Source organism: Homalodisca vitripennis, chromosome 5 (genome assembly GCF_021130785.1).
Source record: "Homalodisca vitripennis isolate AUS2020 chromosome 5, UT_GWSS_2.1, whole genome shotgun sequence".
NCBI classification, from domain to species: Eukaryota; Metazoa; Arthropoda; class Insecta; order Hemiptera; family Cicadellidae; genus Homalodisca; species Homalodisca vitripennis.
The window spans coordinates 1,213,131-1,238,903 of record NC_060211.1 but is presented as its reverse complement, the minus strand read 5'-3'; the positions used below and the strand labels follow the sequence as shown (position 1 = coordinate 1,238,903).

Genomic DNA, 25,773 nt, shown 5'->3' with positions numbered 1-25,773 from the left:
GTTGCATCGAGACCCTTTATTAATAGTAGCTATAGGGCCACAGATTGATGTGGGGGCCTGCATTCATCTGTCTCTCTGCTAGTAATTTATTGCTTTAAATCCTGAGGATTTTAGTGACTTCAACAAAAATTCAGAGACATTGGTACTTAATAAATTAATGCAGTACTAAAAATTTGTAAGAACCAAAAAAATCATGTCGGCCACATGCGGTCCGCGAGCCGTGTAGTGATTACAGCTGATTTAAGTTATTAATCTCAGTCATTTCCCCTTAGAAGAAGAGAAAGCCAGCTCTGAACCAGCCTCTCCAGTCAAGACAGGCAGGGGTGGCACGTCTTTATGTCTAAGCTAGCAAGAACCTTTGACTCTTAAAGAACTCAACCAGCTCCAACAGTCACCTCCCGCAGTAGAGTAGACCTATCGAACTATCCTTCCATCCCATAATTTTGCGGTTAGTTCCGCTCTTGGATCCACCCAGATTTAAGTGGCACATTGGTCTTTGCTATGCCAAGTGTATGTTCAACTACAAGGTATAAACCAACCAGAAGTAAACTCTCCTGGGTAGGTCACCTTAGTCGGTGTCGTCTATAATTTAGTGGATACCAATATTGATTTACCAACTAATACTAACTAACAAAAAAACCAACTTTTTTGTTTCATAGTTGAAAAAAGAAACTAGCAACATCAAATCTTCGATAGCAAGTGTAAATCTGAACTAGGCGAAGTTTAGCATAACTGCAAACGATTTACTTCCAAAAACAAACTTTGAGCAAATCGACTATCTATACTTTATTCAAGATAATCAGCCAAAGACTTAAAGATGCGTCCTTTAAGAATATTTCTTATAATAATAGCTTTTAATAGACTTTTATTATATTCAGCTGGAAAATATCACATTGTGTTGCGTTCAGTGCCTGCTCGATCCACAACTTCAATCAAAATATCTACCTATCCATAACCTATTTATATTACATTCCCTTAGCCTTCAATAAATGTAAATCCTGTTTTTATCATATGTTTTTCTCAATTAAAAAGTAAATTTACAGAAATAATTAAAATAAATATTCATTAATAGATGTACTATCTAATATAACAATGTTATACTGTAAAAGTGAATGGGTTACTGCTAAATAAATAACAGATTACTGTATGCATTAACATATTACGCCTTAAATAATATTAGTTGCATTTAAAAGCTATTAATTTTACGTCAGAAGCATTTAAATGTATGAGAAATGTCACCTTGCCCGATCTTCTTCCTTCGTCATAAGTAGGTATATCACTGGGCTCTGTCGTTGCTCCATTGTAGCAGACAAATACCTCACCATGAGTGCTTGACTTCTTTGGACCACAATCCCCCAGTCCTCTTAACCTCATCCAGTAGCAGCCTGGTGTTTGGTTCGCTTTCAGCACAAAACTGAACCGTTCTCCGGCATTGACCATTAGAGAATCAACTGTAATAGCGTGAGTACATGAAACGTTTGTTTTTCAAACCAAGATATGCATTGATAAACAGGATTATTCGAAATGGTTGTTACAGTATAGTATTATTTGTATATTATAAGGTATTACTTTATTTCAGCTATCATAAAATCCTATTTGTATAATTTTTACATAAACTAGTGAACCAGTTGAGAAATCTTACGATTAAAAGAAATGGTAAAAAAAGTTAAAAAGGATTGGACGTCAAAAAGGGTAGCTGATTCAGTGCAGGTAACTTTAAGGAATAAATAGACTGGGGTGGACAAAGTTATTACACTTATAACTGGGAAAACTATACAACCATTTCAGACTTCAAATAAATTTCAATCTTAAGGACATATGGGTTTGTCCTACTAATTTGGCAAATTATGATGCAAGGGTTTCCAATATGCCTGATTGTAGGCTTATTTTTCTATTAAAAATATGTTCATGCCATTTAATTAACTAAATATTCTTCTAAACATTTGCAGTCTAAAATAAAAGTTTAATTCTATTTACTTTAATCTACATCTCAGGTTTGGAAATATTTTACAATAAAATCATTAATTTATTCCTGCGTAGATTGGAATGTCATAATCATGAAATTGCAGTTTAGTGAAAGGTTATAAAATAAAGGTACAATTAGAAAGATATGAAAGGTTTGCAGGCGCTGTTCAACTATGTCTGGTGGCATTTCTTTTGCAATAATAAAAATATAAGCTACCACGTTGATCTTATACTAAATCAATTTCTAAAACTTACTATGAACAATAGCCTTTACTTGATTTATAATAGAGTCGGACTGTCGTTTTGAATATCACCACCACTATAATAGTTTCATCATAATGTCACTAACAAAACTTTCTCCAACAATAACATATGATTCCCCACTTTATTCTCCAGCATTAAAATGTGTGCACCTATATGTACATGATATAACCCAATTTTGAATTTCATTCCATACAACTTACTAATCCGCCAATTCAGAAGTATGCTGGTGTTCTTCATGTATCAATACTGATTTAGCAGTAAACGGAAGAATTCATTGTTACATTTTTTATTCAAAAGGCTTTTATTTCTTTTTCATACAGAAACAAATAATTACAAGATCTATGTCACAAAAAGGTGGATTTTCGCTTCATTTTTATACTCAATATTAATAGAAACAAACATAGATAAATTCATTCTATTGGAATCTATAATTATTACATATACACAAGTACTTAGCAGGAGTGACTCCATTACTATTCATATGGCAACAACAGCAGCACTATAAACAATGTCACTTCATAAAGTGCCTCACAACTTAAAATATTGTATGAAACATTCAGTCCCAGAGCTTACACAAACTAACTCCCAAAATTATACATTGAGCCTCTTAGGATCCAATATGTATCTAAAACCCGTTGTATTTCATATGCTGTATTTTGCAGTGACAAACTAAAGGATTGTTTATTTCATATTTGATATCAGTAAAGTGACCACATTAAATAGTTTTAGATTAGGTACATGTTCATTACAAACCTTCTAAAGGCTGGAAGGAGTTTGTGTCACTGGATATCATCAGGAGTGTGTGATTGTCGATAGAGACTTGCACTGGACAATAGATTGCACTGTTTACAATCAGTCGAAATCTGTACCGCTTACCCTGCAATACAATTTTATTTGTTAGAACTCAAGAACAGACTTAGTTGTTCACTCGGATGCTGTCTTTACAATGTTATACTGTTGGGCTATCTGATACTAAAATACCCTAGGATCAAAAGTACGGAATATTACATCTACAATGACAGGAGTAAAACCACTTTTAGGATTTAAATCTAACTTATTTCTGAGGCTTTACAATGTTATACTGCTGGGCTATCTGATACTAAAATACCCTAGGATCAAAAGTACGGAATATTACATCTACAATGACAGGAGTAAAACCACTTTTAGGATTTAAATCTAACTTATTTCTGAGGTTTTATAAAGTTTTAGAATATTGGGCTAAACATTCTAAAATTATCCTATTATAAAATAATAGGATAGTTATAAAAATATCCTGTTATAAAATTTATTACAATATGGTATATTTATACTAGCCACATGTATTTCATTCATAATCATAATCATTCACAGAGAAGATTTTACAATTATTTCATTTATAATTGAAAAGTGGACAAATGAAAACCCAGACGAAAGATTCTATGGCACGTAAGAGTTTTGTCGTGTAAAGTCAATTACAATGAGCAGCTTACAAAATGTCTTGTCCCATATTTTAATATCACAAAATGTTACTATTTTATTAGTTTTATGTTTAGCCTTTTTTAGATTTGTTAGAATAAAACGTTAAATCAAGAAACTATACAATATATTTTACTAGTTAACCATTATAAGGATACTAGAACTGAAGAACTACTTAATAACTATGCACATTTGCAATTGTTATGTGTTTGAATAAAAGAAAAACGCCATTTCGAAAATTTATATTTCCTCACTTATTCACGTTTCAAATCATAAAGTTAGACTTAATAATAAGTAAGCAACTCAAACGCAACAAAATCAAATCAAAGAAATTCGAGAGCAAAATTTAAAACTAAAAATATAAAAGAACAAGTGAGGAGAGCTCTAAAAGAAAAATCTTAATAATACATGTTTATAGCCATGAGTTTGAAATTTGTATTGGTATGTTTCATTTAATTTTTTAGGGAACCTGAAGAAGAGAATAGATATCAGTTCTTGAAATGTCGTATTCTATTGCTATAACACGTAACTGTGGATAAATTAAGTTTTCTTTTTATCCTTCTGTCATTTATAATTAATAATCAATTCTTAAGAAATAGGCAATATCTTCTACATAAATAAAATAATTTTTTGATTATTTAAAGTCAATTTTACGTAAGGCACTTAAAAATATTATTTTATATACATATTAAGGTATCAATCGAAAGCTCTTACGCCCTAGATGTGCCTTTTGCGGATATTAAACACATAGTTAAAAGTTCCATATTTAGAGTTACGGAGTATTTTTGTTTAGTTTAACAATGGTAACTACTACATCACAGCTGTTGCTCCTGTAACTATTTTATTCTCAATCTGCTAACCAAGTTACCTCATACACGTCTGTATAGTATTGCGACTCTGATGGCTAATGATATAATACTGAGGTGTCCTATGTACGTACAGTAGGATAATGTGGGTTTTATCATCTGATTAGTTATAACCAACTTAACTCACTCACGTCTGTATAGTATTGCGACTCTGATGCCCAATAATATAATACTGAGTTGCCCTATCTACGTACAGTAGGATAATGTGGGTTTTATCATCTGATTAGTTACAACCAACTTAACTCACTCACGTCTGTATAGTATTGCGACTCTGATGGCTAATGATATAATACTGAGGTGTCCTATGTACGTACAGTAGGATAATGTGGGTTTTATCACCTGATTAGTTATAACCAACTTAACTCACTCACGTCTGTATAGTATTGCAACTCTGATGGCTAATAATATAATACTGAGTTGTCCTACCTACGTACAGTAGGATAATGTGGATTTTATCATCTGATTAGTTATAACCAACTTAACCCAATTACGTATGTATAGTTTTGCGACTCTGATGGCTAATGATATAATACTGAGGTGTCCTATGTACGTACAGTAGGATAATGTGGGTTTTATCAGCTGTTTAGTTATAACCAAACTTAACTCACTCGCGTCTATATAGTATTGCGACTCTGATGGCTAATGATATAATACTGAGGTGTCCTATGTACGTACAGTATGATAATGTGGGTTTTATCAGCTGATTATTTATAACCAACTTAACTCACTCACTTCTGTATAGTATTGCGACACTGATGCCTAATAATATAATACTGAGTTGTCCTATCTACGTACAATAGGATAATGTGTGGTTTATCAGCTGATTAGTTATAACCAACTTAACTCACTTACGTATGTATAGTATTGTGACTCTGATGGCTAATAATATAATACTGAGTTGTCCTACCTACGTACAGTAGGATAATGTGTGTTTTATCAGCTGATTAGTTATAACCAACTTAACTCACTTACGTCTGTATAGTATTGAGACTATGATGGCTAATAATATAATACTGAGTTGTCCTACCTACGTACAGTAGGATAATGTGTGTTTTATCAGCTGATTAGTTATAACCAACTTAACTCACTTACGTATGTATAGTATTGTGACTCTGATGGCTAATAATATAATACTGAGTTGTCCTTCCTACGTACAATAGGATAATGTGTGGTTTATCAGCTGATTAGTTATAACCAACTTAACTCACTTACGTCTGTATAGTATTGAGACTATGATGGCTAATAATATAATACTGAGTTGTCCTACCTACGTACAGTAGGATAATGTGTGTTTTATCAGCTGATTAGTTATAACCAACTTAACTCACTTACGTATGTATAGTATTGCGACTCTGATGGCTAATAATATAATACTGAGTTGTCCTATCTACGTACAATAGGATAATGTGTGGTTTATCAGCTGATTAGTTATAACCAACTTAACTCACTTACGTATGTATAGTATTGTGACTCTGATGGCTAATAATATAATACTGAGTTGTCCTACCTACGTACAGTAGGATAATGTGTGTTTTATCAGCTGATTAGTTATAACCAACTTAACTCACTTACGTCTGTATAGTATTGAGACTATGATGGCTAATAATATAATACTGAGTTGTCCTACCTACGTACAGTAGGATAATGTGTGTTTTATCAGCTGATTAGTTATAACCAACTTAACTCACTTACGTATGTATAGTATTGTGACTCTGATGGCTAATAATATAATACTGAGTTGTCCTACCTACGTACAATAGGATAATGTGTGGTTTATCAGCTGATTAGTTATAACCAACTTAACTCACTTACGTCTGGATAGTATTGAGACTATGATGGCTAATAATATAATACTGAGTTGTCCTACCTACGTACAGTAGGATAATGTGTGTTTTATCAGCTGATTAGTTATAACCAACTTAACTCACTTACGTATGTATAGTATTGCGACTCTGATGGCTAATAATATAATACTGAGTTGTCCTATCTACGTACAATAGGATAATGTGTGGTTTATCAGCTGATTAGTTATAACCAACTTAACTCACTTACGTATGTATAGTATTGTGACTCTGATGGCTAATAATATAATACTGAGTTGTCCTACCTACGTACAGTAGGATAATGTGTGTTTTATCAGCTGATTAGTTATAACCAACTTAACTCACTTACGTATGTATAGTATTGAGACTATGATGGCTAATAATATAATACTGAGTTGTCCTATCTACGTACAATAGGATAATGTGTGGTTTATCAGCTGATTAGTTATAACCAACTTAACTCACTTACGTATGTATAGTATTGTGACTCTGATGGCTAATAATATAATACTGAGTTGTCCTACCTACGTACAGTAGGATAATGTGTGTTTTATCAGCTGATTAGTTATAACCAACTTAACTCACTTACGTCTGTATAGTATTGAGACTATGATGGCTAATAATATAATACAGAGTTGTGCTATCTACGTACAGTAGGATAATTTGGGGTTTATCAGCTGATTATTACCTTAAGGATCTGAAGGACTCAGATTCATATGTGTGTGAAAAGCTGACTACAAGGTTTAATGGTTATAGCTCATTTAAGATTGGCGTGCCATTTAATTTAAGTGAAGAACTGATGCATCCAAACTTGTGGCCTGAGGGATGTATAATTGGAAAGTATAAGCCCCACAGGAATAAAACCGAGGATATGGGAACACCTGGTGATTTTTTAGCACAAAACACGTATGTAACCAAAGGGTCCTAGGTGCAGATATGAGTAGGCCATCAAAGCCTATAGACTTGGACTATAAATCTAAGGACAGTGTAAATATTGTACATTGGAATGTGCAGGGTTTTCTTGGAAAGAGAGATGAAGCTAATTTGTTGGCAATGAAATTTAATACAGACATGTTGTGTGTTTGTGAACATTGGTTGAGCAGTGATGAACTGATAGAGGTGGGTCTACCAGATTTTAAATTGATCAGCGCATTTTGTAGATCTTCGGGCCAAAGAGGGGGCACTGCAATATTTTTAAGATCCAGATGGCTGGGCGAGGAGATGACTTTTTTAACAGAACTGTCTAGTCAATATATCTGTGAAGTAGCTGCTGTATTTATAAAGGAGATTAACCTAGTTTGTATCGAAATATATAGAGTTCCTGACGGTCAGAACTTTGACAATTTTATTGAGCACATGTATGAATTGTTGAGTAATTTTATGAATAGTAATAAGAATAAGGCATCAATTATGCTGTGTGGTGATTTTAATATTGATATTTTAGTCAATGACTTTAGGAAAGCTAAGTTTTTAGATTTACTTTTAGGTTTTAACCTTTGGACAACCATTTCTGATGTAACTAGGCCTAGTACGAATTTTGTGGATGGCGGATCATGTATTGACAACATTGCCACTACTGTACATTTTGACAGAATTTAGAATGCTGCAGTGGAGCCTATAGTTATGTCAGACCATCATGCGATTGTTCTAAAATGCAAATTGTTACCAAGGAAAGATAACGTTACCAGTCATGTAAATAGTAGGCTAACCAATGTAAATAGTTCTAAGCAAAAAGATTTTAAAATTGTCAGAACAATTGATTATATCAATTCATTGTATTTTGTCACTCTAATGAGTAAAATTAACTGGTTGCTTCTGTATGAGTTAAATAGCATAGATGATAAATTTGACTATTTTTTAAATAAATTTATGAACATTGTGAATATTGCTTTTCCTATTACGTATGTACCAGCTGTTAGGGATTATTGTAAACTTCCCTCTTGGTATAATACAGACCTCAAAGAACTTAAGGAAAGTTGTTTATATATGTATGCTCAGTATAAGTCTACAGGCATAACCTACTTTAAAGAATGTTATATGAAATTAAAGAAGAAATATAAAAGCGATGTTAGAAGTTGTAAGCTACGTTTTAATTGTGAGAGGGTGTCATCTGCTAAAAATAAACCTAAAATTATGTGGTCTATTATTAATGAAAATATAAGTAATAGTGATAGGTCTAAAAGTACAGAAGTTGGAAGTAGTCTAACAGCTTGTGATTTCAATAACTTTTTTGTGAATAGTGTAAATGATCTCATTGCTAATGTGCCTTTTTCTAGTCAGTCTATGTCATACTATTTAAGTAAGTTAAGTTGTAATGTGTCTAACTGTGAATTTAGTATTACTGAAGTAAAGGTTGAACAGATATATGATGCTATTAATTTGTTAAGTAATAGTTCATGTCTGGATGTGTATGGTTTTAATTCTGAGCTGTTGAAACTTGCTGCACCTTTTATTGCCGAAGCTCTACCTATCTCTTGAATCTTTGTATTAATAATGGTACATTTCCAAGGTGCCTTAAGCTGGCAAAGGTTATACCACTGTATAAAAAAGGTACACTGAAAGAACATAAGAGTTTTAGACCTGTCTCGATAATTCCAATTGTTTCAAAAGTGTTTGAGGTAACAATAAATAGGCAAGTAATTCAGTATTTTGAAAGTAACCTATTGTTATCAGATAGTCAGTTTGGTTTTAGGCCTAAGAGAGGAACACTAAATGCTATTGTAAAATTTATGAAGAACTGTATTCATGGTGTAGATGATAAAAAAGTGGTCATGGGCAAGTTCTTCGACATGTCTAAAGCCTTCGACACGGTAAATCATGAAATTTTGTATTATGGTTTTGATGATCTGTCTTTACAATTTTTTAAATCATATCTCAAAGAGAGATATCAAATGGTTGCTTTTAATGGAAGCTCTTCTCAATACAATGCAGTTACAGCAGGGGTTCCACAAGGATCCATTTTGGGACCTGTATTATTTATAATTTATGTAAATGACCTGCCAGCCTCCATAAATAACAATGTGACAAGATCATACATGTTTGCAGACGACCTAGCAATCTTACTGAATTGTAAAAATCATAATGTAGTAAATGATTCTCTACTAGTCGCTAACTCAATTGTGAATGATTGGTGAGCGGCGAACGTCCTCTGTGTAAACCATGAGAAAACTCAGGAGATTAATTTTAATTTACAACATAAACCAAACCATGATAATGTAAAGTTTCTAGGTGTTCACCTCCAAGAGAATCTGAAATGGAACAGGCATATAGAAGTTTTATGTAAAAAATTAGCAAAAGGCATTTTTGTGTTGTTAAGATTGAGATTAATTGTAAATATTGAAACATTAACTGCAGTATACTATGCACACATCCAGAGTCATTTGTCCTATGGAGTTATTGTATGGGGCAATGATCCTAACACCAAAAGACTTTTGATATTGCGGAAGAGAGCTATTAGGATAATGTGTAATGTAAACAATAGAACCCATTGCAAACCTTTGTTTAGACAATTAGAGGTGTTGACTGTGCCTTCTATATTTGTTCTGGATGTATTACTGTATGTTAAAAATAACTTGCAGACAATAACAGTAAATAGCTCTATACATAATTACTTTACTAGAAATTGTTCTAATCTTAGAGTAAACTACTGTACCTACCAGTGTACCAAAAATAGTTTTGTAGAGATAGGTATTAAACTTTATAACATGTTACCAAATCATATTAAATGTCTAGATTTTATTAGGTTTAAGAAATGCTTAAAAAATATCTTAGTAAATCTGGCAGCATACAGTTTAGATGAAGTTATAGATCATATTGAAGCTAACATAGCCTAGTTATGAATATTTTACTTTTATAATACAATTTGTTTTGTATGTGATGACGATGCCATGCATACCACATTTGTAACGGCAATAAAATTCTGATTCTGATTCTGATTAGTTATAACCAACTTAACTCACTCACGTCTGTATAGTGTTGTGACTCTGATAGTTAATAGTATAATACTGAGTTGTTCTATCTACGTACAATAGGATAATGTGGGGTTTGTCAGCTGATTAGTTATAACGCTCACTACACAACTTACGATCACTTTATTTCTATATCATGGTTTGACTTCGTCTTTATTACAGTTACATTTTTTATTGTTATGATATTATAGTGTCTCATAAATTTGAAATTACCAAAGAAAGTTATAAAATAAGGAAATAGGAAATTTGGTTTCAGTACTAAGAATTCAATAACTAGTTTCAAACTTATTTTTTATACAAAAAACAAACCTGTTGAACAAAGAATTTAGCTCTGGCAGTCGAAATTACTTCTGATGAATTAGTTTTAGACCTGAACCTTCCAAAAGGAGCATGTCCATTTACTAAGAGGCCATACCCATAGACTCCTCCGTATGTGTCAAGTACTGGCGGGAGAATACTTGCATCGGTCTGGAACAGAATAAAATTAATATAACCATATTACTATAATATACTCGTAATATTTATATCTCTGAAGCTTTTCAACGTGTGTTAGTCAGCTTTAAGTTCATATTTTTAGTGATTACCCTTGGCTTTTGTTACAATTAAGGCACTCTCTTACGAGCTCCCCACCTTTCAAGCAACCACGGTGATGATATTTATTTAAATTTTAATCGTTTAAGTACTGGGTTTTATAAATGTACGTATTTTTAAAGTTACATATGTTTGTATTTACAACCCAGAATTTTACATTTTACTTTATTTGGTCATAGATTACGCAAAATTCTTTCATTTCCTCAGTAGCTCAGACCATCCCATTTGAGACCATAATGATATTCTGTTAAAAGAAAATTTAGAGAAAGGAGTTTGTTAATAAATGCTTAAAATTATAATTTTTACAGAATTGATAAAAATGTGTCATTTGATTATAGCAGGATTTCTGACATTTTTCATCGTCAGATGTTACAAAAATAGAAGTACGTTACGAGGATTAAAATCTATCCTCTTTTTCAGGTGTAAACATCCATAATACATAACGCTTTTGACAACTGAGGAAAATTTGTCATTTGATTATAGTAGAATTTCTGAAATTTTTCATCGTCAGATGTTACAAAAATAGAAGTACGTTACGAGGATTAAAATCTATCCTCTTTTTCAGGTGTAAACAACCGAAATATATAACGCTTTTGACAACTGAGGAAAATGTGTCATTTGATTATAGTAGAATTTCTGACATTTTTCATCGTCAGATGTTACAAAAATAGAAGTACGTTACGAGGATTAAAATCTATCCTCTTTTTCAGGTGTAAACATCCATAATACATAACGCTTTTGACAACTGAGGAAAATTTGTCATTTGATTATAGTAGAATTTCTGAAATTTTTCATCGTCAGATGTTACAAAAATAGAAGTACGTTACGAGGATTAAAATCTATCCTCTTTTTCAGGTGTAAACAACCGAAATATATAACGCTTTTGACAACTGAGGAAAATGTGTCATTTGATTATAGTAGAATTTCTGACATTTTTCATCGTCAGATGTTACAAAAATAGAAGTACGTTACGAGGATTAAAAGCTATCCTTTTTTTCAGGTGTAATCAATCGTAATATATAACGCTTTTGAAACTGAGGAAAATGTGCCATTTGATTATAGTAGGATTTCTGACATTTTTCATCGTTAGATGTTACAAAAATAGAAGTACGTTACGAGGATTAAAATCTATCCTCCTTTTCAGGTGTAAACATCCATAATACATAACGCTTTTGACAACTGAGGAAAATTTGTCATTTGATTATAGTAGAATTTCTGACATTTTTCATCGTCAGATGTTACAAAAATAGAAGTACGTTACGAGGATTAAAATCTATCCTCTTTTTCAGGTGTAAAAATCCGTAATATATAACGCTTTTGACAACTGACGATGAGGATAGATTTCAATCCTCGAAACATAGTGTTCTATTTTTGTGACTCATAAGTACGGGACATGTCTGAAATTCTACTATACTTTTAAACCACCTCTCTTCAATAACAAACTTTGAATAAATAACTTTTACTGCATTATAATATAAAATTACTTACTAGATTGTACCAGTGCCAAATAGTGATGGTGTGTTCTAACAAATCATAGTCATACAGAGAACTGATGTAGTCTGGCTCCTGCCGTCTCACGACGAGGGGCCCAAACAGTCCACTGGAATCATGGTAACCTAGAACATCAATATTTTTAAGTAAATGTGAGATTTTGGAAAAAAATAAAAGTTCAAAAAACATGTAATATCATTACGATAGAGTTACAGAAATCAACCGTGAGTCCACATCAAATAAATATTTATGGTTCCATTATCACTGCTTGAGGTATTCGTTATTTGTTAAATCCTACATATGTTTGTTTTTTTAGTACATGGCTATTTTAATTAAATGTCTATACAGAAGTATGTTTTAACAGTAATGTACGGAATAAGCAATGGTTTTAATTTACACTCATATCTTTACTAATAAGTATAATGAGCAAATTATATGAAAACATATTGAAATTCAATAGTGTACTAATTACGAGTAGTAACGTTTTTGATAGTATAAAAAATGAACGATAGAACGGAATCATATTACTTTTGATTCTTTCATTTATGATTCTACACTGTATGATCTTGATATGATGACTATTGTACATACACGAAAATAGTCCAATGATATCGAAGAGGTGCTGGTCACCAATATCACCGCTACGTCGCGACGCTGTCTTATACTGTCTGCTTGATAAATTGTTGGGATCCATGATTAAAAGGCAACATCTAGTTGCCTGCAAAAACAGATTATTGAAATTAAAGGCACTTTATAGACAGTTTATAGTAATATTTGATGATGTTTTTATTGCCACAAATATTGCACGAACCAGTAATGTTCCATACTAGTAAAACTGACAAGAGTAGATATAGGGGAGACGCGCATCATACTGTTATCGTGTTGGCGGCTCTAGCCGCGCCTGTCATAGTCAGACTATTAGTAATTGTTGTTTCTAACCTGTAAAGGTCATCACGGATTATCTGGACCGATGTAGGACTACGGAGGGACTCACCGACATGTCCGTGCCACATATGAGTACCATGTGGGGAGGCCAGAAACTGGTAACGGAAGGAGTCACCCGGAGTAAGAGGACACTGGGTCACATAAGGGCCACCGTCCATGAAGGGAGAGCCCACCTGATGCACCCCGTGCCAGTGGATGGTCAGCAGCTCTTTGTCCATGGCGTTGGTCACATCTACTATCACTGTATCGTTCTCACACACCTGCCAACACCAATACTCCTCAACTGTTGTTCAACTGAAGAAAAAGTAAGTAACAATAGATCAAAAATCTGTTATTTACAATTCTCCGTCTACAAAATATAGTCAAGCAGAGATCATCATGCGATTCGCAAGCTTGAAATTTGTAATGCCAGGAGAATTACAAAGTTCATTCATCAGAACCAACATCGTGTTAGGTTCCCATTGACGGATAGCACAGCACATTAATCTGATTAATTGTATATTAAAACATACTCATGCTACTGCGTATACCATTGCGGTTCGTTATGAAAATGTGCAAACATCTCGTGATGAACGTAGCTATAGAACGCTAATTGTAATTTTAATGTTATAAAACGAGTGTGACGAAAATTTTCATTGAAATTATCGCGAACTTTCGCAGATTTCCACTGTTAGGCTGCGAAATTACCAGACATACTCTTAGCGAGGACGTACGATGAACTTGTGTACAAATTCCTTCTAAATCCTTTCTGTAGTTTCTGAGATTTGTGATAAATCGGCCAGTTGTGTTTGGCTTTTATGTATATGCAACTTATTAAACTCATTTTCCAAGAAATTACTGGTAATCCAAAGAATAATCAAGAAAGGCTCTTGTTGTTTTAAAAGAATAGCTACATTCAGCCTTTTACTATCAAAGAATTAACTATCAACTCAAAGATCATAAACTTTAACTGGTAGCTGACAAAAGTTTAAATACATTAGTTTACACTTTGCAGGGATTTAGTTATATTTACTTAATTCTTTTTTAATATTGCTTTGAAATTTTGATTAATATGGATTTCAATCTTCCAAGTTTGTTATTGATAGACCACAACAGCTTAACCAACTAGACTGTTTAATTTATATTTTGATGTGTGTGAGTAGAAAAAGTTTAACGCAGTTGTAATTTAGACATACCAATGTTACGATCTGCATTTGATAATTATGAAATACATCTGATGAAAAAAATATTCAATTGATTTACCAAGATAGCAGGTCCAGGAGTTCTACGGTTGGCAGAGATCACAGGACGCACGATGCCACCACCCACGATACAGCCAGGATTGGAGCAGGCTGTAGTGTTGAAAGGACAGTCGCCACACTGCACACTCATGCTGGTGTACCAGTCCACTATGAATGTGTAGTAGCAAACCATATTGGCTCCATAGATACATTCTCTCACACAGGGATGGCTGAAATCTGTTCCAAACAAACATTCTCACAGAAATAGCAGGACCAGGAGTTCTACGGTTGGCAGAGATCACAGGACGCACGATGCCACCACCCACGATACAGCCAGGATTGGAGCAGGCTGTAGTGTTGAAAGGACAGTCGCCACACTGCACACTCATGCTGGTGTACCAGTCCACTATGAATGTGTAGTAGGAGACCATATTGGCTCCATAGATACATTCTCTCACACAGGGATGGCTGAAATCTGTTCCAAACAAACATTCTCACAGAAATAGCTGGACCATGAATTCTACAGTCGGTGAATACAACTGGATACACGATGCCACCACCCACGATACAGCCAGGATTGGAGCAGGGTGTAGTGTTGAAAGGACATCGCCACACTGCACACTCATGCTGGTGTACCAGTCCACTATGAATGTGTAGTAGCAGACCATATTGGCTCCATAGATACATTCTCTCACACAGGGATGGCTGAAATCTGTTCCAAACAAACATTCTCACAGAAATAGCTGGACCATGAATTCTACAGTCGGTGAATACAACTGGATACACGATGCCACCACCCACGATACAGCCAGGATTGGAGCAGGCTGTAGTGGTGAAAGGACAGTCGCCACACTGCACACTCATGCTGGTGTACCAGTCCACTATGAATGTGTAGTAGCAGACCATATTGGCTCCATAGATACATTCTCTCACACAGGGATGGCTGAAATCTGTTCCAAACAAACATTCTCACAGAAATAGCTGGACCATGAATTCTACAGTCGGTGAATACAACTGGATACACTATGCCACCAGCCATGATACAGCCAGGATTGGAGCAGGCTGTAGTGGTGAAAGGACAGTCGCCACACTGCACACTCATGCTGGTGTACCAGTCCACTATGAATGTGTAGTAGCAGACCATATTGGCTCCATAGATACATTCCCTCACACAGGGATGGCTGAAATCTGTTCCAAACAAACATTCTCACAGAAATAGCTGGACCAGGAATTCTACATTCGGTGAATACAACTGGATACACGATGCCACCACCCACGATACAGCCAGGATTGAAGCAGGCTGTATGTAGTGTTGAAAGGACAGTCGCCACACTGCACACTCATGCTGGTGTACCAGTCCACTATGAATGTGTAGTAGCAATCCATATTAGCTCCATAGATGGGATGGCTCTCACACAGGGATGGCTAAAATCTGTCAGACATTAAATGGATGAAACAGAAGTTTAAAACAAATGGACTGAGAAGTATTAAGATCTCTTATCCATTTAACCTCAGTAATTTTATATATTTCATGAAAAGAACATCAATATCACAAATAACATTTTCCAATCAAATCAAATAATTCAGAATATAAAGAAAGTCAGCGATAAATAGTTTGCGTAATGTGATACAAAGTTTACCGATATTGACTGTGTGCGGGTTGGTGCAGGGATTGATAAGCTATTACCAAAAGAAGCGGCTCACTATTTAGTAATCTAAAACACTATTTAGTAAGGTAATTTAATTAATGATTATGAGCGAGTACTGAGCCTGATGGTAAGTATTCATTTTCTATATTGTATTCCAGGGTTGGCGCATGAGTACTAAACCCTTCCCCTCAATCTCATGGGTATAATTATTGCTCTATGAAAAAGTGGCTTGGGAGCTGGAATTGCCGTGGTGTGACTACGGAGAGAGCTTATGGTCTCTAACATTCTTTCCTCTACAGTTTGAAAACATAGATCAATGCCGTTACGGGATGTACTTTTGAGGATCTTCGTCTGTGGAATAGAGAAAAGACCCTTAATTTTTTCACTGAGCCAGGCTGGTTGTAAGGCCTAGACATTCTGTATGTTCACCATGAAACTTGTCTTATTGATATAAGGTCGCTTTCTCTCTCTCTCTCGGCAGGAAAATTACTGCTACGTGGATCACGAAACATGAGAAGATCGTATAGGCAATGAAACTGTGTCTTTGGAAAACATCGGTTCAGTATCGTATGAGCAGCACCTTAAATATTTTCTGTAATTTATAGTTGTTTAGTTTTCAGAGTTATTTCAAACTGTCTATTTTTATAACACTAAACACTGAAGGTGTAGAATGTTTCCACGATTAAGTAAGGTTTTGCTTTCAATTTTGAATAGTTTACTGCTTCCATTTAAACCTACACTGGGTACAGCAAACCCCTATGTGTTTCTTAAATCTCGGTGACACTTTAGATGTCCAGGAATGACACAGGACTAACCTAAAGTATCGAGATATTGCACTCCATTACAAGGATGGATCAATACGTCTAGTCTACTGCCGAGAATGTTTATCGGAACGGGTGGAGATAGGTTGGTATTAGCCTGTGTATGAGAGAATGTTGTTTCACTGCACTTTAACATCGTTGATATCCAGTGCCAATATGTGCCGCCACTCGTCCTCACAGGATCTCACCAGGAGATGGTCTCTACTCAGTGGCGGATTTCCCATTAGGCATGATAGGCAACTGCCTAGGGGCCGCAGGTCTAAAGGGGCCGCAAACCCCAAAAATAAAAAAAGATTTTCCTCCAATACATAAAATTGTTTTATTCATATAAAACGAGTTTTTCAATGTACAGAAGACTAGACTCCCGATTTACCGCGAGCGGGTTAACCGCGATGCTATCCGCCACGAAAATAAAAAACCCGTAAATTTACGCTACACAAGAATTGTAGTAATTTAAATGCGCGATCGCCTTCGTTCATATTTCCGCGCCCCGTCTATAGGGCCATCCTTCCGTGCGCTCAGTATAGTTGCCGCGCCCGCGCCAGACGACCAATCGCAGAGTGGGGGAAGCGGTTAAGCCCGACACGACACGACAGTAAGATGCTCCTGCTAGCTCCCGCTTGACAGCTAGTGTAGTGATCGGCAGGGTTGAACGTTGTTGTTCACTGTTCTGTTCGAGTGTAGTTGTTGGTATATGTTTTAAACGTGCTGTTACATTTAATCTATAAAGTACGAGTATATTACTAGTATACTATCTATTTTTGTTTTAGTTTAGTAACAGTTCAGTCATTCGTATTTCAGTGAGTATGCCTATTATGAGTGAAGTGAATTACTGAACAGTGAACAAAGTACCTAACTGACGTCCATCAAAGATGTCTCAAAATTTGCATTCAGCGAGTGGTGCTTTCAAGCGTAAGTTAAAAAAGGCAAAAGATGATGCTGCCTCTAAATTATTAGATAAAACCCCTAAACTAAACACATTTTTCATAACCTCCAAAACACCTAAATTTGACAGCAAAGCGACTGGAGAAGGATCAGGGACAAATGCATTACAAGACGTGTCTACACGTAGTTGTAGCTCCGAAACAAGCCCTGAAAGTAGTTTTTTAAGTAATGAACAAGACGCCCTTTACGATGATGATAAATACAAACATTCAGTTATACACAGCCTTCCGGATTCAAATCCACAAATACAGTCTACCAGTAGTCTTAATGTACCAGAGAAGAATGTTAACTTTGATTTAACTGATCCAAATTGTTGGGGGCCATTGACCAACGAAATGAAAGACATTATAATTAAAAGCTTACCAAAGCACCTATCACAAATTACAGATTGTGACTTTTCAACATCTAAGCGTGTGTATTCAGATAAAACAACGCGTTATGCCAACAAGAGCATGCTGTTTACGCGCATGAAAAATGGACAATTAAAAAAGAGGGAATGGTTGATGTATTCACACTCTGCAGGTTGTTTTTATTGTGTCCCTTTTACCCTATTTCACAATGAATCAATTAATTGTGACACTGCTTTTACAAATGGATTTAATGATTGGAAGAATGTAAGCCGCCTTTCACAACATGAAAAAAGTTCAGCTCATAGAAATAACACCCTTTCTTTTGTTAAGAGAGGAAATTTTCTTGGTAAAATTGATTCTGCTTTGCATCAACAGTACATGAAAGAAGTGGACTAATGGCGTAAAGTTTTATCACGCGTTATTCACATAATAAAGTTCCTTGGGTCTCGGGGATTTGCCTTTCGGGGTTCTAAGAATGAAATGTTTGGTCCTTTAACAAATGGGAACTTCATGGGAATACTAGAGGTTGTAGCTGAGTGTGACGATTTTTTAAAAGCACATCTTCAAACGCATGGCAATCCTGGAACAGGAAAAGTGAGTTACTTGTCAACAACGATATGCAATGAATTGGCTGAAATAATGCATAAAAAAAATTGTTTCAACCATCGTCGAGGAGTTAAAATTAAGCAAATACTATTCTATCAGTATTGATTCTACACCCGATATAACTCATCACGATCAGTTAACATTTATTGTTCGTTACATTTTAGATGATGGGTGTCCAATAGAAAGATTTTTAAGCTTTATCAGAATAGACGATCACACTGGTGCCTGAATGGAAGAAGTTGTTTTGAGCATGTTGGCTTTCCTAAAAATACCTTTAGATGATATGAGAGGCCAGTCGTACGACAATGCCGCGAATATGTCTGGTCAGTACTCAGGACTTCAATGAATCAAAGGCCACAATCAACTTGCGGAATTCATTCCATGTTCCGCTCATTCATTGAATTTAGTTAGGAACACATGCAGCTAGCTCTTGCCTTCAAGCAACCAAGTTATTTATGTTTGTACAAGAACTGTATGTTTTCTTTAGTGCATCAACTTCAAGATGGGTGACCATTGAAAACCTGATAGTAAACAAAAGCTTTTACCTAAGAGACTTAATACTACAAGGTGGTTAGCCAAGTGGAATGCTTCAAGAGCTTTAACTGTTAACTACTGGGAGTTTCATGCAGCACTTGAAAAAATAGCGGAGAACCCACAAGAAAAACCAGAATGTAGAGTTGCAGCTGAGGGTCTATGCAATTCGTTTGGCAAAAATGAAATAGCAATACTACTGGTAGTTTGGAATGATATCCTTGAACGTTTCAATGCTGCTAGTAAAACCATGCAAAGCACAAGTGCTGACTTGGGAATGGTTTGTAATCTGTAAAAATCACTTAAAGATTACGTACAGACCCTTAGAGAGAGATATGATTACTATGAACAAAAGGGTATGGAATTAATAAAAAGTGAGGTAGCTAACTACGAGGAAGACACAAAAAGGAGAAGGAAGAGAAATAGAATGTCAGACGAAGAAGAATTAAATGGCACTGATAATGATACCAGTAGATTTGATGGAAGACAAAACATGATAGTAAATACATTTTATATTGTTATTGACAATATAACCCAGGAATTAGACAACAGGTCAAAAATGTATTTTGATCAAAATGAGGTTTTTGGTGTTTTGTATAACATGGACAAACAAAATGATGAAGAAATTCGTCAAAAAGCGGTGGTTTGGTGGATAAATATTCCTCGGATCTCACATCTGAACTTGGGGAAGAACTGATCCATTTTAAAGCGTTTGTGGAAGAAGCTGAAGAAAACGCAAAAGAACATCATTTACCTGCATACTATTTAAAATTTATCAGGGAGAAACAACTGACAACATTCTTCCCAAACATTGATACTGCACTAAAAATCTTATTATGCATGATGTCTTCAAATGCATCGGGAGAACGGTCATTCAGTATTTTCAAACGTGTGAAGAATTACCTACGCAACTCAACCACTGACACCAGGCTGTCCAGCCTAGTTGGGTTTTCTGCAAATGCTGAATTGTTGAATGAACTGAATTTTGATGATATTGTAGACGAGTTTGCTGCATTAATAGCTAGAAAAGTTGATTTGTAAGGAAATATAAAACATAAAACTATTCATGTAATCAATGTATAATGTCACTAATATGATTTGAATATTATAAAATGTACAAAGCCACTAACTTAGTTTTAATTGTAAGTCCCAACCTTTTTTATTTTGTGTAGTTCTGTTTTTTATGGTAGGGGGGGCCGCAAGTTAACATGTGCCTAGGGGCCGCTAAGGTCATAATCCGCCACTGTCTCTACTGCTAACACTACCATTCCCGAATATCATGTGGAATATCATTAGGCATGTAGTACTAGCCTGTGTATGAGAGAATGTTGTTTCACTGCACTTTAACATTATTGACATCCAGTGCCACCAGTCGTCCTCACAGGATCTCACCAGGAGATGGTCTCTACTGCTAACACTACCATTCCCGAATATCATGTGGAATATCATTAGGCATGTACTAGCCTGTGTATGAGAGAATGTTGTTTCACTGCACTGTAACATCGTTGATATCCAGTGCCAATATGTGCCACCAGTCGTCCTCACGGGATCTCACCAGGAGATGGTCTCTACTGCTAACACTACCAATCCCGAGTATCATGTCACTCAAACGTAAGCACTAAGGGCTTTGTAGGACTATGTGCAATGAGAGGTTTCCCAGCTTCTTGTCCTAAGTGAACAAAAAAGCTTGTTTTTAATTCGCTTCTCCGTATTGTGAGCTCTAATGATCATTTTTAATTTATCAAATTTATAGATTAAAGGCTGAGAATCTGATTATTTTGCTATCTTTTTTATATTTGTAATCAGCCATCTCAAAGATTTTATTTATTTTACAACATAAAGTTCAACAGCTTATATTCTAAGATAATAAGTACCCCAGGGAGTTATGTTAAGACTTGGCTATATTGTTGGTATGTTTAGTTTCTCATACACCATGCTATTATTCATAAATTAGCCAAATAGTATGTGCTTTTATTTTGTTGATATAACTTTACAATGACTAGTAAATTTGTGAATGAATTTTAATGTTCGTACTTTACTTATGTAGCAATAGTGTACAATTTTTATGTAATTATGACCTACTTTTCTGTGAGGTCGACATTATTAGTTTCTCAGCAGGAGAAAAAGCACTGAAGGGTATTTTTAATACTTAGTAGATAAATTCATTTTAAAAGAGGAGAAAATAAAGTATCGTTATATTTAATTATTAACACATAGGCTACATGTAAATGAATACAATGTAAATGTAATTGTGAATACAAAATGAATACATGTGCTATCAGTATGCAATAACACTTCTGTCTTACTTATGAGTTTTTTTAAAGTACAAAATAGAAATAAATATTTTTAGAACTCATAAAACGACATATAAATCTTTTATGGGTTGTGTTTTTATATAGATCAACATTGACTGTCATTCAAATCAAAATTCCCCTACTAAATAGTGTTACAGTTTAAGTGGCATGATTTAGAAAGTATTATTTAGGAATACATTTTAATAACAGTATATATTAATTTGTAAAATTACACTAGGTGTAATTTTAGTAACTAAGTTGACATCAAACTATCCATACTGTAAATATATTCTATGTAACTCAACACTCTGTTCCTTGTCATTTCCAATAAAAATTATTATTTTTGATTTGCCGGATAGAATAAATAATATGCAATACACTTTAAAATACGAGTAGCAAATAAAGACCTATCGCTTATTCAAGGTCCAACGATCGAGCTGAATAATCACCAATTTACAAGTATCATTAATTTTATAAGCTATTTCTAATTACTAGTGAGAGCACTCAAATATTGTAATGTACATAATTTTATCTCAATATATAAAGCATTGTCAATTACTCTCACCCTACGATCACCTGTTAACGTGTGTTAAATATCAATAATATTTAAGGAAACATAAAAATAGAAAATGATGCTGTAAACATCAATGAGGAAAATTAGTTGCAGGTTAATAATTTAGAGTGAATATGCTTTACAAATTTGTACATAAACACAAGTATATTACTATGTATGGGTACCCGTGTCCATTATTTTGTCCATAAGTGACATTTACAAGTTTCACAAAGCTAGCTGCGTGTAGCTATTTATAAATACTTCACTTATTTCACAATTTTAAATCGGCCATGGGTGAAAGCAGTTTATTAATCAAAATCACACACAGACCCAAAAAATTGGAATTTGAGAGCCTTCACAAAGGCTTAGCAAAATAAAGAAATATTTATCATTTATGTAGATTTATAGGCGTGGAGACATTATATAAATCGCTTACAATTATGGTTGGGGTTGGCGGTTTTCCTTACCTGAATCTACTGTAAGCTGTCTTTGACGTTTCTGCAACAATCAAAAAAATGATGGCATAACGTGTAATATCGAACAAAATACTACATTTTTTTAATCATGCTCATTGGTAAAATCAGTATAAAATTTATTTGGGTATAACTATTATGTTGCAGTAATTGGATAAATCGTTTATTATTTATTTTGAGTTTCCATCGGATCAACCATTAGTAGTGGATAAAGGAAGCTACTTAAAAAGCTAATGGCTTCACCACTTCTTATTTGGTAGCGTTGCCCCTCAGGCCCACAATGGCCTTGTGTTTAGTTCCCTATAACCAATATTAATTTCAAACAATCGGTTTAAATTGCCCAAACGAAATACTTTGACGAAACAAAAAGTATTTTAAAGCATATGTTCGTATAAAAGGAATACTGTGAACAAAATGTGTATGTTCAATTTACGTAATTACAAATTAATTAATTAAAAATATAATTAAAGAACGCTTTAAAACAAAAAACAAAACAATGTAATGGCGCGTAACACATTTTCTGTGTACATTGTTTTGGAAATTTAATAACTGGATTCACAAGATTATACGTATGTCATCGTAATTTTTTAAATAACTTTGTACCGCCGAAAACCAAAGCCAAATAATTAAGTAAGTTACGTTTAAAATTATTAATGTTTATTTTTTGCGTGTGTTAGAGATAGTATACATGAGCGGTTCGGCATGATGTGGTTATGTGTTAGGTTAGTTGCATACCTCAACAAGATATCAGATTCTTGATCCGAAACGAGATGTTACCTTAACAACCCTTCATCACCAAAAAACGCTTTATACAAAGAAGTCATCTACACTTAATGTGTTGCATGCTGTTAAGAAACTATACAGATAACAAATGCTTAATATATTCAATGGATTATACAAGATCTGTTGGATGCATTATTTCCTTGTATTGCCGTGTATGAGTAAAGAGCATTATTTTTGTTGATTGAATAAAATAAATAACTTAGTTTTCTATTATCAAAAGTTAACATTAAATCACACCTAAATTAAAATCTTCTTACCGTTGTATCTACACTTAACAGTGCTGAACCTGTAAATATAAAACATGACAGAAACAGAAATTTAGTGAAACACATTATAATGTTAAACGGTGCTTCTAATGACAATGAACATCAAAGACGGTACTAAGACACTTACTGATATGAAAGCTACTACAATCTCGGTGAGGTAAAATGATAAACTGTAATCTAAGTCGTTTAAATCTGTAGAGAGGGATAATCCATCTGATATACCTGTCATTTACAGCCAGTTCTTATCACAGTATACAACACCAACCTAAGACACTTTCATTCAATGTCTTTATTGTACACTAACTGGTCTAGGGGCTACACAAAACTGCTCTTTTATTTCTTTTCATCGATTATATTTATTTTATTTATTTATTTTCTAACACATGATTTTACAGAATCATGGCCCCACCAAGTCAACATACCTTATCGGTGAGGTCCATAATGAAACTTTGAAAAAAGCAAGATATAGAATTCTATTTCAGTTTTATGAATTATTTGCTTTGCTTAGTTTAGTTTATGATTTTACAAAAAAATTAATCTGGTTGACCGCTGAAATAACTAAGCTTTACCCAATTATTAATTTATTTTTTGCATGTGTATTTACATAGTGTATGTGTTTGTGTGTCTGTTTAGTTAGTTTGGATGTAAGCTAAGTAGTCAGCTCATTGTGTGTTGTGTTAAGCCATCTCTGCACTGCCTCTCTAAAAACCCTCAAGCTTCTCGTTTTCAATTGCATCTGAAAGTAAGTTAAAATAATATGGAATATAAAACTCGGGCAACCTCTCCGCAAATGTTGTGACATTGTAGGTATAGACTATTTTGTGGTGATTCGTGTGTTTTGTGATCATTGCTATTGATTTTAACAGTTCTTTGTGTTCAATTATGTCAAATGCTTTACTTAAATCAATGAATAATATATAATAATATAATACTTTGATTTACTTTGTTTGCAAATGATTTTAAAGAGTGGAAGGGGAGTCGGTTGACTATATAGCGGACATGTTAAATTAGATGAGTTTAGGAACATGTTTCTCAATAACCAATAAACATATCAAGATAAGGTTTTTTTATTTGAATCTTCTATTTCTTATCTACATTTACAGCACAGCAAATTTCCATAGCATAAATTGAAGTATTAAAAATATGTTTTTTATAAAAGTCAGTTTTTATCATTTTTTTAATAAATAACTTTTTTTAATTATTATTAGACTACATACAACAATTTGCTGTGCTATAAACATTGCTCTAATTACGAGGAACAACATTTTTTTTAAATCATAAAAATATGTTGAGTGGTTCTAGAGAAACGTGTTCCTAAACAAAGAAAAACAATAATTTTCAGAAAACTCTTTTAAAGATTGCATATGCATTAATCAGAAACATAACTTATATTTAATGCATTCCAGGACCATAACTAGGGTTGTCAGGATCCTCCTCTTATTCATATAAGTCTTCTAAATGTCTTTTAGCTTCAGTTACTTTCTGCGACACTTTTTCTCGATCTCTTCCACAGCTTTCTGCGCTTTGTTGATTCGGGTGACATCAAATTTTTTCATTGTTTCACAGCAATAGCATCCAGGTGTGATCCCTAGTTTGCTCAACACTTCATATTTTATTATGTTGCCTTATTTGAAACTTGCCACAGCATCAAATACACCTAGTTCTAATGTTTCCTTCATCACGAAGGTTGATTTTGGAACTCGCGACCAAATTATATTGTTCAGTGATTCACTGGGGTTTTGAGTACTACCCTGCAAACATTTTGATAACAATGATGGATCTGATAAATCTCTAAATATTTGTTTCACCTCTTTCATGACAGCAGGAGCAATGTGATTGTGATTGTTGTGATCATAAGTTTCATCATTTATTTTAGCTAGTTGGTACTTACACCAGGTATCGGGAGTTTTAGGG

At 34.2% G+C, this 25,773-nt stretch overlaps 1 protein-coding gene across 1 annotated transcript in view; it reads right to left on the bottom strand.

The window, feature by feature from the left end:
* LOC124361718 (laccase-6-like) overlaps nucleotides 1-24,003 on the bottom strand; it is a 59,550-nt gene extending 35,547 nt beyond the window's left edge. Inside the window, exons 1-8 of the mRNA XM_046815644.1 lie at nucleotides 23,851-24,003; nucleotides 22,805-22,835; nucleotides 14,611-14,825; nucleotides 13,418-13,628; nucleotides 12,421-12,548; nucleotides 10,651-10,809; nucleotides 2,983-3,106; nucleotides 1,240-1,451 (exon numbers count right to left, since the gene is read on the bottom strand). Coding sequence (XP_046671600.1) covers nucleotides 1,240-1,451; nucleotides 2,983-3,106; nucleotides 10,651-10,809; nucleotides 12,421-12,548; nucleotides 13,418-13,628; nucleotides 14,611-14,825; nucleotides 22,805-22,835; nucleotides 23,851-23,925 — 1,155 coding nt within the window. The 5' untranslated portion in view covers nucleotides 23,926-24,003. The remainder of the gene's footprint in view (nucleotides 1-1,239; nucleotides 1,452-2,982; nucleotides 3,107-10,650; nucleotides 10,810-12,420; nucleotides 12,549-13,417; nucleotides 13,629-14,610; nucleotides 14,826-22,804; nucleotides 22,836-23,850) is intronic.
* Between the last annotated feature and the right edge of the window lie 1,770 nt (nucleotides 24,004-25,773).